Raw genomic sequence first — 19,516 nt, 5'->3', positions numbered from 1 at the left:
AGAACCCTCCGCTCTTTCGGCTCCGCGGGCCGGATAGAACAGCGGAACGGGCTGGATCCGGCCTGCAGGCCGTAGTTTGCCCACGGCTGCTCTAGGGGATACAGGGGTAAAGTTGACACTGTGCTTTGACTCCAAGTGTTCCCTTGTTAGAATGACAACAACTTGTGGACAGCATACCAGAACCAGGAAATCCAGCAGATCCAGATGGAGGAGAGAAATGTCTTCTGTGGGAGTTACAACATCCATATTCTTTCTGACACGTAGGTACTAGGGTCTGAATCTAGGTCTTCAGAGATCCTTGAATTGCCCACACTGGCATCTTAGGATTCCCATGACCCTTGTTCACTTGGAAAGGCAATCCTTCCTCACCTCAAGCTCTAAATTAACATGAGAATAGGTGCTTGATTTTTGCACTATTATCAGCAGTGAGTGGGGGATATTTTCCCCTTATAAATTTTGGGTATACTGACCAACAAATTTATGGACAATTTATGTGCATAAAATCTTTCTTTTTTAAAATATTTTTATTGTTTTATTCTAATTTCAGAAGTAAAATATGCTTAGTGGGGGGCAAAAATCCACCAAATGCCAGAAAATGTATAGAGAAAAGCAAAGATCTCTTATAATCTTGTCTTATAGAGATAACCACCATTAATATTGGTGTCTATTCTAGAATTTTTTTGCATGCATAAATATATATTTTAAATAGAAGTGGATTATGCTATCCATATTTCTGTAACCCACTCCAGCAAAATACTGTGGGTATCTTTCCATATTAAATATGAAAATAGTATTTATGATAACTACATAGTGTGACATCATTTTGATATGCTGTAAGAAGACCCTTTAATAATCAACTTTCTGCCATACTTTAGGCCTAGGATTTCACTCCTCTTTCACAAGGTTTTGTGAAGGCCATATCTATTTTATTTTTGGCTGTGAGTCATACTAACGAATTGCATATTGACCAGTCCTTTAGGGAAAGACAGAGCACATAGGAGACAGGCAAAGTTGACTTTTTATGAGTGGTATGGTGATAGGTACTCTTTAGAAAAGATGGTGACTAATTGGACTCAAGGTAGGACAAATGCAATGAGGACAAAATTGCTTCTCATATTTAGAGTGACCATACATCCCTTTTTACTGAAACAATCCCACTTTACTCTGTGATCCTGGAGTAATTAATAATAGTGTCCCCTTTCACAATAAAAAATATTTGGATAATAAATTATTTGGTTATCTTGATCATATTTTATCTATTTGCTAATAATAGTATGACTGAAAAATTAATTCAACTCACTTTGTTTTATCAGACTACAAGCTCAATGAAGTCAAGGTCCATATCTTACTCATTTTTGTATTCCTCATGGCTCCTATTAGCTCAGGACTTGGAACTTAATAGATGCTCATTGGATATTGGTTAAGAAAAAAAGAGAGAGAGAGAAATAGTGGTATATGCAGTGGGTATAGGGCTTCCCAACTGTGTTCCTCTGAGGTTTTCCATGAAAAAGGTTTCTGTGTTTAAATAAGTTTGGAAAATACTGCATACTCTATTCTCCTATTCTCTCTCTTGGGGATTTATCATACATTAATTAGCAGATTTTTTTTTTTGTAGTTTTTGCCCTTTGTCTTTAGGTTTTAAATTTACCCAAAATGGATTTTTTGTTATGCTATGAGGTAGTGATCTATCAGGGCCCATTAATACTAGGCCTTTATCTCTGCTACTGTCCTTGTTGGAAGGCCTTGACTTTTCATATACTTGCAGGTGAAACCACTGTGCTAGTGAGTTCCAGGCAGGACACTAACTCTCTTTTCATGGATCATCCTTTTTCCTGGCAACCTAGGTGGGACAGAAATAGAGTCATTCACTATTCCGGGGGAGATGTGGTAGCTGTGTCATCCAATCGGAAGATCCAGCTTCTGGACGTCTTACGAGCAAAGGAGATCCCTGTCCAATTCCGAGGCCACACTGGGAGTGTCCGTGCCCTCTTCGTGTGTGAGGCGGAAAACTTTCTCCTGAGCGGGAGCTATGACCTGAGTATTAGGTGAGTGGGCCAACGAGTTGTGGTTCCTCACCAACCCAGGGCCTAAGTCCAGTTTGTGGAACAAAGAAGTACATATACTTTTTCCCTTTTGTAGTTATTGAAAAGTTATCCTAAATAATACCAACTTCTAGAATAGCCCACATTTTGCTTTTTTGGCAAGGTAAAAACCAAAAACGTGTATATTGTTTAAACTTTGGATGAGATGGGCTTATAACAATGATCAGATCTACTAGTATTTTCTAGTTGAAGACTGTGAATCAGAAAGTATCTTTTTAACATTTCTAGATGAAGGCCCAATTTATATTTCTTTTCATAGATTCCTTCAGGGGAAAGCATTTTTTTGTGGGTATGAAATAGGATATGGAAGTAAAATAGTGTTTGAAATGTATATATACATTTATTTTTAAAGAATTATAAGGACCATTGTACTCATTACTCAGGCCAAGAAATCAAACATTGTCAGTCTCCAAATCCTATTATGTGCCTTTCCCTTATTGCTTCTTTCTTCTTCCCACCCAGAGGTAATGTTATTATAAATTTTATACTAATTATTCTCTTGTATTTTTTATTGGTTTATTTATAGTTTTGCAACCTAGTTTTATATCTCCAAATATATTTATTACTTTGGTCCATTTTTTAACTTAACATAAATGGAACTGTTTTGAAAATTCATTCATATTTGATTTCTTGCACTGAACTATGATTTTGAGATTCATCTATATGATGTAGGCAGCAGTAATTAATGTATTTTTACTGAGATATAGTGTTTTATTGGACGAATATATCTTAACTCGTTTATTTATTCTGTTGTTAATGGATATTTTGATTGTTTCTAGGTTTTCTATTCTTTCAAGGAGTGATGCCATAGGTGTTCTTGGATTTGTCCTCGGTGCCTGTATATATGAGTTTTTAGAAAAAAATTGTATTGGGGGTATAATTGTCATATAACATTTCTGTTTTAGGTATAAACAAAACCCATCACCACACATAGTTACAATTTTTTTTGTTGTTATGATGAGAACTTTTAAGATCTCTCTTAGTAACTTCGAATATATGGCACAGTATTGTTAACTGTAAGTGCATGAATTTCTTATCTTTATTTTTGACAGTATTGCAGGTGTACTCCATTTCCCCCCACTTTGCACCCATCCCCCCAGCTGCCACGCCACCTCAAGTATTCCTCACACTATTGTCTGTGTCTATGGGCTATGCATATGTGCATATATGTTCTTTGGTTGATCTCTTCCAATGCCCCCCACCCCACTCTCCTCTGATGTCTGGCAGTCTGTTCCATGTAACCATGCCTTTTGTTTGCCAGTTCATTTTGTTCATTAGGTTCCACATATAAGTGAAATCATGTGATATTTGTTTTTCTCTGACTGGCTTATTTCACTTGGCATAATCTCTAGGTCCATCCATGCTGTCACAAAGAGTAAGAGTTCCTTCTTTTTATAGCTACATAGTATTTCATTGCGTAATGTACTATGGCTTTTTTATCCACTCATCTATTGATGGGCACTTGGGGTATTTCCAAATCTTAGCTATTGTTAATGCTGCAATGAACCTAGGGGTGCATATATTCTTTCTGATTGGTGTTTTAAGTCTCTTGGGATATATTCCCAGAAGTGGGACCTCTGGATCATACTGCAGTTCCATTTTTAATTTTTTGAGGAAACTCCATACTGTTTTCCACAGTGGCTGCACCAATCTGCATTCCCACCAGCAGTGTACTAGGGTTCCCTTTTCCCCACATCCTTGCCAGCAATAGTTAGTTGATTTATTGATAGTAACCTTACTGGTAGGTGTGATTTGAGACCTCATTGTAGTTTTAATTTTCATCTCTCTGATGATTAGTGAGCATTTTTTATATGTCTATTGACCATCTTTATGTCCTCTTTAGAGAAGTATCTATTCAGGTCCCTTGCCCAAGTTTTAATTAGATTGTTTGTCTTTCTGTTGTTGAGTTATATACGTTGTTTATATATTTTGGAAATGAACCCCCTATCAGCTGTATCATTAGCAAATATATTCTCCCATACAGTGGGCTCCCTTTTCATTTTGTTGATGGTTTCTTTTGCTATGCAAAAGCTTTTTATTTCATAACTAAGAACTTTATAATGTTGCTATTGTAAATAGTAGTTTATTTTCATTTATATTTTATTTTTTTAATCTTTTTTAATTTAATTTTATTTTTTTACATTTTTTTAATTGTTTGAAGTATTAAAAATAGTAGTACATATGTCTCTTTTTTTCCCCCCAATGACCTCCCCCACCCTCCCCTTCCCCCCAGTACATGCCTTTACCTGCCCCCCCCGCCCCCAGGGTCTTTTATCCATTGGTTATGCTTATATGCATGCGTACAAGTCCTTCGGTTGATCTCTTACAGCCCGCCCCCCCCCCCCCCACACACACACAAAACCTCCTCTGCTTTCCCACTGTAGTTTGACAGTCTGTTCAATGCTTCTTTGCTTCTGTATCTATTTTTCCCCCTTTTCTTTCCTTTAAAAAATCTTGCCTCTGCAGACTAGAAATAAACATATAATAACAAAAAATGTTTGAGTCCCAATTTCAATGTCCAACAGTTCTGATTCCCCGTTTCAATGTCAAACAGTTCCTTATGTGTACATGTCAGCAATGATATCTGGATGGTGGGCACATGGTGGCAATGCAGGTCCGACCCTCTCTGGTTTGGTCCTAGGCAACCTGCTGCGTCACATAGCTTCTGACTGCTAGCGTGGCAAGGCGTCGTCAGCGTCTCCCATCTCTGGACTGTTTCTCCTCTTGTCTTCGTGGTTGGAGCAGACCTGTCAATTCCTCTCTGTTGCAGGAATCCACATGGTCTTGGAGTTGTTTTCTAAAAATATACAAACATATTCTCGACCAAAAGTTAATAAAGGAATCTTTTCTATATAATTGATTTGGGATCCTTTTAATTTTTGCCCAAACAATTTTCCTTTGTCTTATTTAGACACCATGTGTGTTTTTCATGGGTATCTTGCTTTATCGGGGGATCTCTGCCCTTCCCAGCTGCAAACTGTCTCACCAGCTGCACCTCCTTTGCCAATTCAGGCTGGATTCCACTCGTTTCAGCTGCTCCCTCTATCTGCTCTGGGACAAGGCTCAGGACACGTCCGTCTATTCTGCCGCCATTTTGTCTCCCCCTCATTTATATTTTAAATTGATTATTACTGGTATGGAGAAATGATAAAAATTTTTCTAGTTTGATTTTGTATCCAGCAACTTTGCTAATGTTTCTTATTAATTTTAAAAGTATGTGTGTTGATTTGGTTTGTCTATGTAGATGACCTTATCAACTGGAAATAATGACAATATATTACCTTTTTTCCCAATAATTGTAGTATTCTTTTTTTGTTCTTTCATCCTGACTTTGCCTGGGCCTTCCAGTTAGACAGTAGTAGTAAGAACAGGCATCCGTATCTTGGTCTCCTTTTTGAAGGGAGTACATTTATAGCAAGTATATTTATAAGTTTACAAAATCAAAGAATTTTTTTCTATTCCTATTCAACAAGTGTTTATCAAATACATATTCTGTATGTAGTTAGAAAAGCAACCTGGACACATGGTCGACCATGTTGCTAGAGATGGAAATTCAAAACATGTGTTTTTTTAGACTACTGGGACATGGTTAAACACACTGTGGGTGCATAGCAGGCTCTGACAAACAAGTAAGGCCATAGGACACTTGGGAATATTAGAAGAAAATCTTCACATTCAAAGAATGTATTATTAATAATTATTATATTTTACCATTAATCATATATTATGCCAAATCTAATAATAACTGTATGAGTCAAGTGCCATTATTATCCTCAGTTTACAGATGAGGAAACTGAGGTACAGAGTGGTTTATTAAATTATCCAAGATCACACGGCTAATAAATGATGGACCTGGGCTTGGACCTCAGGCATCCTGGCTCCAGAGTCTGTAACTAAGCATTACCCTGTGACCTGCCACAGAAATAATCTGGCTGAAGTGGAAATCTGTCATAATGGTAGTTAAGAGACCTCAGGCAAGCCTGTTTATTAAAAAGCAAGTATGACACATACATGTTTTCACATATCTATTAGATATGCTTCAGAAATATACATAAAATATTTTGGATCTACGTGGCTGTGGTAATTTTTCTATTTCTATTATTCAACAAGTGTTTATCAAATATATTTTTTATATGAATTTAGAAACACAACCTGGATACATGGTTGGCCAAGTTGCTAGAAACCGAAATTCAAAGCATGCTTTTTTTTAGACTCCTGGGACACCGTTAAACACACCGTAGGTGCATAGTTGGCTCTGACGAACAGGTAAGGCCATAGGAAAGTTGGAAGATCAGCTCTATCATTGAATCAATGCCATGAATTTTAGGCCTGGTGGTCATTCCAGGGACCCTCCCACCTATTACCAAGTAACAGTTATCGAGCATTTTCTACACGTTGGTTACTATTCTAATGTTACATGCCTTAATGCGGGGTTTCTCAACTTCAGCACTATTGACATTTAGGGCTGGATAATTCTTTCTGTGGAGACACTCCTGTGCATTGTAGGAGGTTTAACAGCATCCTTGAGCTCTATACACTAAATACCAGTAGCATCTCCATCCCCTCTTGTGACAACCAAAACTATCTTCAAGCATTGTCAAATATTCCCTGGGGGTGGAAATCACCCTGGGTTGACAATTACTGCATTCATGTATTTAATTCTTCACAAAAATCCTATGTGGTAACTCTTAATATTATCACTTCCATTTCACCTATCAGGAAATGAAGCCTACACAGAAATTAAGTAGCTTTCCCAAAGTTACACCTAGTAGGTACTATAACAGATTAAATTCCAGGCCTCTGAGCTTGACCAGGAAACTTTCCTGCCTTACAACTTTTTGATCTACAGGAACGCTATGCAGTATGAGCCCTTGGGTCCTAAGAAAATCTGAAAAACATTTTTTGGCCTAATTCTTGCAGATACTGGGATCTGAAAAGTGGGACTTGCATACGAATCTTCAATGGCCACCAGGGGACAATCACTTGCATCGATTTATATAAGAAAAGGCTCGTGTCTGGAGCAAAAGATTGCCAGGTGAAAGGTGAGAAGAAATGCCCTTAACTTTCTAAGAAGTTTCCCCAAATCCATAGGTTGCCAAAATAAATATTTTGCTCCTTTCTACAGGCATCCACCTATTTTTTTTCATCCACCCACCCATCTATATACCTATTGATCCATTTCTTTGACAATTGTTGGTTGAATATGTGCAATATGCTAGACACTGTGTGAGCTATCCTATATAATAAAAGGGTAATATGCAAATTGACCCTAACAGCAGAACAAGGAACAACCGGTTGCTATGACACACACTGACCACTAGGGGGCAGATGCTCAATGCAGAAGCTGCCCCCTGGTGGTCAGCTTCCACAGGGGGAGCTCCACTCAGCCACAAGCTGGGCTGAAGGCTGCTAGCGCAGCGGTGGTGGTGGGAGCCTCTCCCGCCTCCATGGCAGTGCTAAGGATGTCCAACTGTGGCTTAGGCCCACTCCCCTAGGGCTCCCAGACTGTGAGAGGGCATAGGCCAGGCTGAAAATCTAGAATTTTCATGCACGAGGCCTCTAGTTAAGGAAATAAAATGAGTATGATATGGCTGTTTCAATAAAGCTTTTTATTTCCTCCAGAGGCTTGTCATTTCCTAAGGAAAATAGATATATAAATATATGATGGGGAATATAATAAAATATGTGACTAATAACAACTGACACTTATTGAGTACTAACTTTTTCACTGTGTTAGGTGCTTTATATATATTATCTTATTTAACCCCCATCAGAACACTATGAGGTGGATACAGATGAGAGATCCAAACTCAGAGAGAAAAACAATTTCCCCTAAATTAAAGCTGCTGAGTGGTAGAGTGTCTGACTCTAAATTATACGCTCCAAACCAACATGCAGAGTTCTGTGGGACCATGGAACTAAGAGCAGGAGGGAAAACAGCACAGACAGGATGCTATTTAGTTCCTGAGAGAGAGTGGAGGACATTCCAAGTAGAAGGAACAGCACAGGCAAATCCATAGAAGGTTGAAGAAAATGGTGTGTTCAGGGAATTTCCCCTTGTTGGTATGGCTGGGTGTGATGTTGAAGATATTTGTTTATGGCCAGATTATCAAGGGCCTTCTGCATCATGGAAGGAAACTGAACCTTATCCTATGGTACAGTGGTCAGCAAACCGCGGCTCTCAAGCCATATGTGGCTCTTTGGCCCCTTGAGTGTGGCTCTTTCATAAAATACCACGGCCTGGGTGAGTCTATTTAGAAAAAGTTTAAGTTTAAAAAATTTGGCTCTTAAAAGAAATTTCAATCCTTGTACTGTTGATATTTGGCTTTGTTGACTAATGAGTTTGCCGACCACTGATATAGGTCATGGGAAGCTACTAGTATAAATGCATCTTAAGCTGAGGACTGACATGATCAAACTAGAGGCCTGTTGCACAAGGAGATTCATGCAATAGGCCTTCTTTCCCTTGGCTTCCAGCACCAGTTTTCCTCCGGCACCTGGGACCCAGGCCTTCGCTCCAACTGGAGTCTGCCTTCTTCATCTTTGCTGCAGGCTCCAGCCAGAGTCTGCCATCTTTGCTGCAGACTTTGGCTGCAGTCTGCCATCTTCGTCTTTGCTGCAGACCTGGGCTGGAGTCTGCCATCTTGGTCTTCACTGCAGATCCCGGAGTCTGAAGTCTTCATCTTCGCTGTGCCAGAGTGCCACTCCTGTAGATCCCTTCACCCCCCCGTCCTCCCTCTCATAGCAGGCATCCTGCTTTGCCTGGCCACTCCTCATCTGGAGCAGCTGGGCGGGTGCCATCTTTGTCCTTCTAATTTGCATATTCCCTCCTGATTGGCTGGTGGGCGTAGCAGAGTGATGGTCAATTTGCATGTTTCTCTTTTATTAGTGTAGATGTGATTTTGAGAAAGATAACTCTAGTGATGGTGTGGGAGAAGGATCTGGAGGGCAGTGACCATGTGGAGATAGGGGACAAAGTGAGACACTACTCAATTTAGAGACTGGTGTTTTTATATTATTGGAGAGCAGGCAAGTGAAGAAACTTAGAAGGTGCGAGTTTACATTAAATGGCATAGACTCCCTGAAGGGAGATTTCTAGAAGGAGAATTGGCAGGGCTTTACCCCCAATTGGATATGAAAAGTAAGAAAGACAGAAGCACAAATGATGAGGCCAGACTTTTAAACTCAGGCCACTGGGGATATAGAAGTGCCATTGATATAAATAGGAACTACAGGGGAATAGTAGTGATATCATTATAATAATCTGGTTATTAATTAACAGAAACGTAATAAAGGGGAGACTAAATAATATAGGCATGCTATTTATACAGCTTTGCCAGAAAGCTACAGTTTAACATTCTCCAAGTCTGTTCCCACAGATCAATGGGTTGAAGGGACTGGACAATAGGTGCATGCCCGACAGAAGGGTGCGAAATCTGAGACACTTAACTCCAGAACCAAGGGAGTTCTCTCTCTTGGCTCTTGCACTCTGGAACTAGCTCTTGGCTGGGGACACACTCCCTGGAATTCACTCATGTGGCCCATGGTCATGTGGGACCCACACAATGGACTAATGGACTAATGGTAGCCTAATACTATATCAGACCCAGCTCCACCATGGAACGAAAACTCTGGACACTGAACCTGCTTTAGGTTCTGCTGGAGGCCCAGCTATGTATTTTCCAGGTCTGGATTAAGAGACATGGGACTGTGCAACCCAAGAAATATAATTCCATGCCAATAAAAACCACCCTTTCTTCCATGTGAGTCTTAGAAAATTCCTTACTAAAGATATTGGAAGAACCCCACCTCCACTAGTGACAGGGAATCGCAACCTACCCAATCTCCTGGCAACAATAGGGAAGAGTGAGGAATGGAGGAGACGTAATGGCTTCAATTTTGGACATGTTGAATGTGGTGGGCAGAATAATGGCCAACCAAAGATATTCATGTCTTAATTCCCGGAATCTATGACTATGTAACATTGTATGGCCAAAGGGACTTTGCAGATGTAATTAAGTTAAGGACTTTAAAATGGAGAAATTATCCTTGGTTTTCAATGTGGGGCCATGGGTAATCACATGGATCCTTAAAAACAAACTTTCTTGTCTGTGATCAAAAGGAGATGTGACTATGGAAGAATGGCCAGAGAGATGCAATGTTGCTGGCTTGAAGATAAAAGAAGGGAGGCATGAGCCAAGGAATGTAGGTGACTCTAGAAGGTGGAAAAGGCAAGGAAGTAGATCCCCTCCCTCATAGTCTCCATAAACGAACACTACCCTGCTGACACTTTGATCTTAGCCTTTTGAGGTCATGTCAGATTTCTGTAAAATAATAAGTGTGTGTTGCTTTTAGCGTCTAAGCTTGTGGGAACTTGTTACAGAAGCAATAGAAAGCTAATAAATTGAGTATGGGATTCCCGAAGTTACCCAGGTGAGAATTGCAGTAGGAAGATGCAGGTGTGACTATACCAGTCTGGAGCTCCAAGTATGTTGATTTGGTGGTTATCAATGATAATAAAAGATGAAAGCTCTAGGTATGGGTGAGAAGTTCACTGCAAATCCAGAGGAAAAAGTGACAAGAAGAAAAGCGAGGGACCCAAAAACCACAGCATATTAGGGGCAGGTGGAGGAAAAAGATGTGGAAAAGGGAGAAAGAGTGGTGACATACGCAAACACTCAGACCTGCTTAAGATACTCCCTACCTTTTTGTTCTCCTTGATCTGAAAGTGTCTTGTTGCCATGATTGCTTTAAGGAGTAGAGCAGAAAGGATGAAAGGGTGAGGGTCTGAAGATGCAAGGGTAGACAAGGCCTCAAGCTTGAGAGAATCCTGTGAGACCACAGGCAGAGCCGGAACTAGGGCAAAGGGAGTTAGGCCTTTAACTCAGGTATAAAACTTGAGGGAGCACCAATAAAACCTCATAATCAAATTAAATATTTTAATGCAGTATTTAAAAGTCAAAACTAATACACATGATGAAAAAACTATCAAAAGAACTCTCTTACCCTAAGCCTGGCCCTGCCAGCAGCCCCTGGGCTCTTCCCACCTGCCTGGGTTACCAAAACCCAGGAGGAAGAGACAATTGGAGACCTGAGAGGTAACTCCCCATGTTTTAAATCCTTTAAATCAGGGCCCCTTCCCAAGGATATTTTAATTAACATTTCAAGTTTCACACATCTAATTAATAAAAGAGCCAGTATGTATGTAAAATAAGAAAAACATACTTAAAATTAATCTGGTATAATGGTTAAGAGCATAGCCTCTGGATCCAGACTCCCTGGGTTCTAATCACAGCTTAATCTGCTAATCACCTGTGTGATTCAGGTTACTGATCCTCTCTATGCCTCAGTTTCCCCCTCTGTACAGTGGGAAATAATAATAGTATTTGTCTTGTGAAGATGAGTTAATACATGTCAAGCAATTTGAATGATGCTGGGCTTGTTGTCAGGGCTATATAAATATTAGCTGTGGTGATTTTGTCTTAGGTTATTCATTCTGCTGCCAGGGAGGTACTTTGGGGCTGATGAAGCCGACTGTAACAGTCTTATCTCTGAATTCATGATGCACACTTTCAATTTTTACCTTTAAGCTCTGTTCTCCCACTCCCCCATTTATTTTCATATCCACCCATCTTATAGTACACTGGGCTGTTGCTCTAGCACCATCTATGTAGAAGAGCACTAAACCTGCCCCCAGCTGTGATAACCTCTCAATTAGTACAATCCAAATCAGATTCAGAAATATTAAAAAATGTAAATGGAAATAGACAGCTTTCTTTTCTTTTGGGGATGGATGGTGTCAGTCAGGAGCATAGCATCTCAAAAGATGATGCCACGAAACACGTGCCATCATTTTTTCAGCATCTCCATGGCAAGAATTTTTCAGGCTTGAGAAGTATCATTGGAGATGAGCCGTCCAGCACTTGGACCCCAAGGCTAAGTTCCTCAAAGCCACGATCTAGGCATTGCTGGATCTCCCAAGGGCCCGTGATTAGGGAGCTCTGTGTTGCAGGTACATGGAGCGATTGGTGAAACTGTGGGGGTGCTGGGCCAGACTAAGATCTTTTGGCGTCTGACTTGATGGACTCCACTAGTCTTAGCTTCTGTGATGAGGTGTTGAAAAAACCTGTAACCTGCTTTCATCCCTCTGTCTGACCTCACCTTTCTCTCTCCTCCTTTTCAGAGTGGGATGTAGACACGGGGAAGTGCCTGAAGACATTTAAACACAAAGACCCCATCTTGGCCACCAGGATCAATGACACCTATATCGTGAGCAGCTGTGAGCGAGGAATAGTGAAAGTGTGGCACATTGTCATGGCTCAGGTGGTAAAGGTGGGGGCAGTAGGATGTGGAGGGAATGGGGCATTGGCGGTGATGGATTGGAGGAAACTGATGGTGGCTCCCTAGACAACCTTGGAGCAATTGAGTTACAGTCACCAGAAGGGCAGTCCTAAAGAACTGAAGGGGAAGCCCCCCTCCAAAAAAAATGGGCCATTGACTGTTGGTGGAGTGTCAGGGCCCATGTGACCCATGCTGTCATGGGGGTGGTATTGGAAGGCTGCATTCTGATTAGACATTATATATATGCTCAGGATATTTTTACAGCAATAGAGAATATTCTACCCTGATTTTGGCATGGGTAAGGGAAGGAACAAAGTCCCAATGGTTTTTCCCCTTACTCTCTGATGAGAATGTTGGCTGTATTGAAAGTGACTGAATGTTCAAATACATAAAATGTTCTTGCTGGATTTGAAACCTCCTGGCCCTAGTGGGTGGTGGTGAAATATCATTTATGCCAGGAGCACAGGCATTTTTACCACTAATCTTGTTGTCACTGTGGTCTAACCAGCATTTGCAGGCACAAGGATGCCCCAGCTGCCCACTGGGTCCTGGTAAGGAGCTGGGGATGGAACACCTGGCTCTTCTCCTTCTGGCAGAAGAGGACGATGATCCCGGCCCTCTCTGGTACTCCAGAGAGATGGGCCTGCCTCAGTCACAGACCCACCAGCAGTCTTCTCCCTGATCCATTCGCCCTTCACTGGGGAGGGAGCTCTGGAGAGAGGGAGCCTCCTTAGAGCAAAAGTAAAGTTGGCTAGCTAATACCAAGTGAGTAGTACTCATGGATTGGTGGAGAATGGCTTTGGAATTTACCTAAAGAAGCTTCCAGCTTTGGCCCTTGGAGGAGTCAGACTTTGAGTTGAGGATTGGCTGAAAACAGGAGCAACTTTTCTTGCAGATTCTCAGCGGCCATGAGGGAGCTGTGAAGTGCCTATGCTTTGACCAGTGGCATCTCCTCTCAGGAAGTGTTGATGGCCTAGTCATGGCCTGGAGCATGGTGGGAAAGTATGAGCGATGCCTCATGGCCTACAAGCATCCCAAGTATGTGCCAGGAAAGCCCTGTCTGAAGCATGTAGTGCTCTCTCCTTTTCCTGTCATAGCCTTGACCTTGATTTTTGGCAGATCAGTCTCTTCTGCTGTCTACTGACCTTTTGTTCCCTTTGCTCCTCACCCATTTCTTTTTCTTCCTCCTTTACCTATTACCTACCACCCGCTCTGTTTGGCCAGTCCCTCTACCACCCTCACTTGTTTCTCTTAAGAAACAACAATACTAGATGTGGATTTAGAGAAATGTTTGAAATGTTATACGTATGACACACGTGATATACTGATATCTGTAACCTACTAAATGTCTGGATTTTGGCAGAACTGTCCCAAATAATGCCAATTCCAGTAAACTTAATATGTTTGGAATTGGCATTTACCCCAGGAAGCTTGTGTTCACAAAAGCTTGAAGCGTTCCAAGTGAAAAGGTTTAAAAATAATTGAGGGCCTTCTCTGTCTGATATGCTTAACTTATATGTGGAATCTAAAGAGCAATATAAATTAACAAACAAAATAGAAACAGACTGATAGAAACTGATGGTTGCCAGATGTGCGTGAATAGCAAGCTGAGTGAAAAAGGTAAAGGGAGTGATAACTGCAATTGGTAGTTACAAAATAGTCATGGTGGGGGGGATATAAGTTACAGTATAGGGAATATAGTCAATAATACTGTAATAACTATGTATGATGCCAGGTGGATACTAGACTTATTGGGGGATCACTTCTTAAATTATATAAATGTCTAATCACTATGCTGTACACCTAAAACTAATATAACACTGAATGTCAACTGTAATTGAAAATACTAACTGAGGGCTTAGAGAAGGAGCTTACTTAAAGTCTGTGGGCTCAATTCTATTCTAGGACAGAAATGGATTTCATTTTACAATTCCAATCCCAACTTAGTGGTGGTGGTTGCTTAGAGCCATTTGAGAAGTAGTCTGAGGTCACATTGGGGCTTATTTGGAAAGGGTATCGTGGTCAGTTAATGGGTTTTCCATGGACAAAAGTTTTACAGGCTGTTCTGTGCCACTCCCGTACTATGTGAATAATTCTTTTTCCTCTGAGTGCAATATAAACAACCCCAGGGAATGAAATGCTATCCCAATTGATTAAAAGAGTAAATGGATCTTCCAGGGGGATCTATCAGGGGATAGCTATTTAGTAAAATATGTACCGAAATTTCCTTATACCCTCCAAAGAACTTCTTGGCAGGCACACTGGCTTCATAAGAGGTAGAGGGGTTTTGGGTATATATGTGTACTAGTGATCCAGTGCACGGATTCGTGCACATTGAAAGGAAATTAATTAGAAGGTGGCTGGTGGAGTGGGACTGGGTGAGATGGGCCAGACCCACTGTGGAGCCAACCTCCCACCGTCCCTCCCTGGCTGGCCTCACCTGGGGTGGCGCTGTGGCTCGAAAGGCATCTGCGGAGTGAGCAGGAGGTCCCTCTGGCAGGTGGGGTCCCTTGGCCTAGCCTGCGGGGATCGGGCTGAAACTGGCTCTCCGACATCCTCTGAGTGGTCCCGGAGTGCAAGAGGGCACTCTGCAAAGTTGCTGTCGTACAGGGTGTGGAACGCAAACACAAGTGTGCAGTAAACCAGATTCGGGGCCGACAGTGCCCCAGCAACAACATAACCCACGGCCGAAGGTGGAATCACAGGGCCCCATGAGAAATTGTGCTCCCTCCTCTCTGGTTCAGGGTGCGTCACCGAGAACCACTGCTGCCAAGTCATTGCAGCTCGGCAGCTCCTGTGTTGAGCGTCTGCCCCCTGGTGGTCAGTGTGCATCAGAGAGACCGGTCAGACAGAGGGAGGGACACTTAGCACATTAGCCTTTTATATAGATAGGTATCCGCTGTCTGTGGTGCATGACTGCATTCTTGATGAGTGGGTGCTGGGAAGGGCCTGTGTTTGGTGATTTATCCAACCCTTAGGTGACGGTCAGCAACTCTCCTAGCATGTCAAACCTGGACCCCAAGGAGGGAGTCAAACCTTATTATGTCATCTGAAATTTGTAACTATATGTTTTTAAAACCTCCCAACCACAATTCAGTAGGATTTAGTTTAAGTATTGGAAAATAATTTGTTCCCAGAAAACCCAGTAGTTTAGTCACTATTCCACCAATCCATGAGCCTCCCACTCCACCTCAGCTATGAGACCTTCTTTTTTTTTTTTTTTTTAAATATATTTTATTGATATTTCACAGAGAGGAAGGGAGAGGGATAGAGAGCTAGAAACATCGATGACAGAGAAACATCGATCAGCTGCCTCCTGCACACCTCCTACTGGGGATGTGCCCGCAACCAAGGTACATGCCCTTGACCGGAATCGAACCCGGGACCTTTCAGTCCGCAGGCTGACGCTCTATCCACTGAGCCAAACCGGTTTTGGCTATGAGACCTTCTTAAACCATTGTCACTCCCATTGAATGGGAGCCCCAACATACCATTCACATTGGTTCTTTATACCTTGCATAGTTACAGTGAATCCATAGACAGCTGGCGGACATGGTCAATGCTCTTGTTTATGGGGCTCCTCCTCCTCCTCATCTCTTGTGTATATGTACTGGTAAGTGCTCAATAAATATTCTCAATTGATTTTTAATAAGGACTAATTTGGTAGATTGCCTTTCTGGAGAGTTGTCATGATTGGGCTGATACCCATCTTTTGAATATGATAGAGGTGTAAAAACAGACATAGTTGCTATCTGTCTTTTTGACCTAACATTTTTTTCCTCCAAAATTAAGATTATGCATATAGTGTGGGAGACAAGGGATAAGAGAAATAAAATTAGAGGATACAAAGTAGGAGAGATAGAAATGATGATCCCTAGAAATGTTTTGTACTCTGTAGTATCTTAAAAAACACACACCCTTTATTCTTTAATGTTTTATAATAATACATTCTTAAATTTTTAAATAAAGATAGAATTTGCCTAACATAGAAGTCATAGTGTACAATTCAGTGGTTTTTAGTATATTCGTAATGTTTTACAACCATCACTACTATCTAATTAGAGAACATTTCCATCAGTCAATAGGAATGTCCTCTGCTTCATTTCTGATTTTAGTGATTTCAGTTTTCTCTCTTAGTTTCTTGGTCAGTCTAAGTAAATAATTGTCAGTTGTCTAGCCAAAGGTTTGTTCATCTTTTCAAGGAACCAACTTTTGGTTTCATTGATTTTTCTCTATTGTTTTTCAATTCTCTAATTCATTGATTTTTACTTCAAGCTTTATTTTCCTTCTCTGTGGCTCACGTTTAGTTTGACCTTCTTTTTCTAGTTTTTTAAAGGTGAAAGTTAGGTTATTGATTAGAGAAATGTAGACATCTACTGCTATGTATTTCCCTATGAGCAAATTTTCCATGTTTCCTTCTGTTATTCATTTCTAAGTTGATTTATTGTAGTCAAAGAACTTAATATGATTTAATCTTTCAAAACCTATTGAGATGTGTTACTTGACCTAACGTAAGCCCTATCCTAGAGAAAGTTCCATATGCTCTTGAGGTTAATGTGCACTCTGCTGGTATTTGTTGGAATGTTTTGTATATGTCTGTTAGGTCTAGTTGGTTCCTAATATTTTTCAGGTCTTTTTCCTTGCTTATCTTCTGTCTAGTTGATCTAGCCATTATTTAAAGTGTGGTATTAAAGTCTTCATCTATGATTGCTGAGTTGTCTATTTCTCCCTTTAGTTATGTGAGTTTTGCCTCATGTATTTTGGAATACTGTAGTTAGGTAAATATGCACTTATAATTGTTACATCTTCTTGATGAATTCACCCTTTTGTAATTATATGATGTCCTTTTTTATCTCTTAACAATTTTGTTTGCAAGTCTATTTTGCATGATATTAGTGTAGCCACTTCTTTTTCCATTCTTTTCCATTTAACCTCTGTGATTTTTATTCTAACAGGAGTCTCTTGTAGACAGCATACAGTTGAATCATGCTGTTTTAAATCTTTTCTTCCAATCTCTGCCTTTTATTTGAAGAGCTTAATCCCTTTACATTTAATATAAAAATAACTTATTTTATCATTTTACTATTTGTCTTATGTATTTTTTGTTGCTCAGTTTTTCTATTATGGCCTTCTTTGGTCTTAAAAGGATATTTCCTAGTATGTTATTTTAATTCCCTTGCCTTTTTTTCCCCCTTTCTATTTTGAGTTATCTTCTCAGTATTTGTCCTGGGGATTAAAATTAACATCTTACTTTATAATAATCTAATTCACATTAATATTAATATTAATATTAACCTAATTTCAATAGTATGCAAAAATTGTGCTCCTGTCCTCTCCTTTATACTCTTATCAGAAATTGTCTTTGTGTCCTGTGTATCCATCAGCAGCTGTCTTTAAATGAAATAGAAAAAAGAGTTATAAACAAAAGATACAATTATATTGTTTTCTTATATTTACTAGTACCTAGATAGTTACCTTTATTGATGCTCTTTATTTCTTCATGTGGATTTGAATTGCTACGTAGTGTCCTTTTATTTCAACCCAAAGGACTCTATGTAGCATTTTATGTAAGGTAGGTCTGCTAGTAACAAACTCTCAGTTTTTGTTTATTTGGGAATGTCTTAATTTATCGATTTTTTAGGATGGTTTTGATGGATATGTAATTCTTAGTTTATAGTTATTCATTTTTGTTTCAGCTCTTTGAATATGTTACTTCATTCTTCTGGCCTCCATTGTTTCTGATGAGAAATAAGTTAATGTAATTGAGGATCCTTTTCATGTGATGAGCTGCTTGTCTCTTGCTGCTTCCCATGCTCTCTTTGTCTTTGTTTTTTTACAGTTGATTATGATATGTTTAGATATAGATCTCTTTGAGTTTATTTTAATCAAAGCTTGCTGAGCTTCTTAGATGTGTAGATTATTTTTTACCATATTTGTAAAATTTTGAGCCATTATTTCTTCAAATATCTTTTCTACCCCTTCTCTCTTTCTGGGGCTCCTGTTTTGCAAATGCTGAGGTTTGATGATGTCACAAAGGCTTCAGAGGCTCTGTTCATTTTTTTTTTTTTTTCTGTTCTTCAGACTGGATAATCTCAGTTGACCTCTCTTCAAGTACTTTGCTTCTTCTGCCTGCTTGATTCTGCTGTTGAACCCTTCTGGTGAATTTTCATTTCAGTTATTGTCATTTGCAACTCCAAAATTTCAATTTGGCTCCTTTTATAATTTCTAACTCTATTGATATTCTCTATTTGGTGAGACACTGTTCTAATAATTTTCTTTAGTTTTGTACATGTTTTCCATTAGCTATTTGAACATATTTAAAATAGATGATTTACAATCTTTGTTTAGTAAGTCAAACCACTAGGTTTCCTGGAGACAATTTCTACTGATTACTTTTTTTGTTATATAGACTATACTTTCTAGTATTTTTATGTTTATACAAGAGGCCTGATGCATGAAATTTACGCAACAGTAGGCCTTCCTTCCCCCTGCTGCTGGCACCAGCTTCCCTCTGGCACCTGGGACCCAGGCTTCCTCCAGCCGCCGGCAGGTACCCAGGACCCGGGCTTCCCTTGCAGCCCCGGCTTCGTCTGGAAGGTCGTCCAGAAAGATGTCTGGTCCCTCCCAACTGCCCTCCCCTGCTGGCCATCTTGTGGTGGCCATCTTGTGTCCACATGGGGGCAGCCATCTTTGACCACATGGGGGCAGCCATCTTGTGTGTTAGAGGCTAGGGTTGCCCCCGGCGATGGAGGAAGCCAAGCTTTCCACACACCCTGGCTGGCCAGGCCTCCGCTTAAGGCTACAAAGTTTAAATTATAGAACATACATAAATCCCAACAGAAATGGCTGCCACCACGGAGCAAGCAGAAGACTTGGCTCCGCTCCAGGCTACAAAGTTTCAATTGTAGAAGATAAATAAACCCCAGATACCAGGGCCTCCGCTTGGGTCGCCAGGGGGTGTGGCCGGCCTGCAAACCACCACAGGCCCCTTGCCCAGGCCACCCCACGCCCCAAGGGAACCCACACCCTGATCTGGGGCACCCTTCAGGGCAAACCAGCTGGCCCCCACCCAT

The 19,516-nt window shown here is 40.6% G+C and overlaps 1 protein-coding gene across 1 annotated transcript in view; it reads left to right on the top strand.

Moving 5' to 3' along the window:
• Positions 1-19,516, top strand: part of FBXW10B (F-box and WD repeat domain containing 10B) — a gene marked incomplete at both ends in the record, with an annotated part of 47,873 nt that overhangs the window by 9,562 nt on the left and 18,795 nt on the right. The window contains 5 exons of the mRNA XM_080677391.1: positions 151-260; positions 1,845-2,045; positions 7,023-7,144; positions 12,286-12,434; positions 13,339-13,481. Of these exons, the coding sequence (XP_080533517.1) occupies positions 151-260; positions 1,845-2,045; positions 7,023-7,144; positions 12,286-12,434; positions 13,339-13,481 (725 nt within the window). The remainder of the gene's footprint in view (positions 1-150; positions 261-1,844; positions 2,046-7,022; positions 7,145-12,285; positions 12,435-13,338; positions 13,482-19,516) is intronic.

Source organism: Plecotus auritus (assembly GCF_963455305.1).
Source record: "Plecotus auritus genome assembly, chromosome: 7".
Lineage (NCBI taxonomy): Eukaryota > Metazoa > Chordata > Mammalia > Chiroptera > Vespertilionidae > Plecotus > Plecotus auritus.
This window is presented reverse-complemented; position numbering and strand designations above follow the sequence as displayed.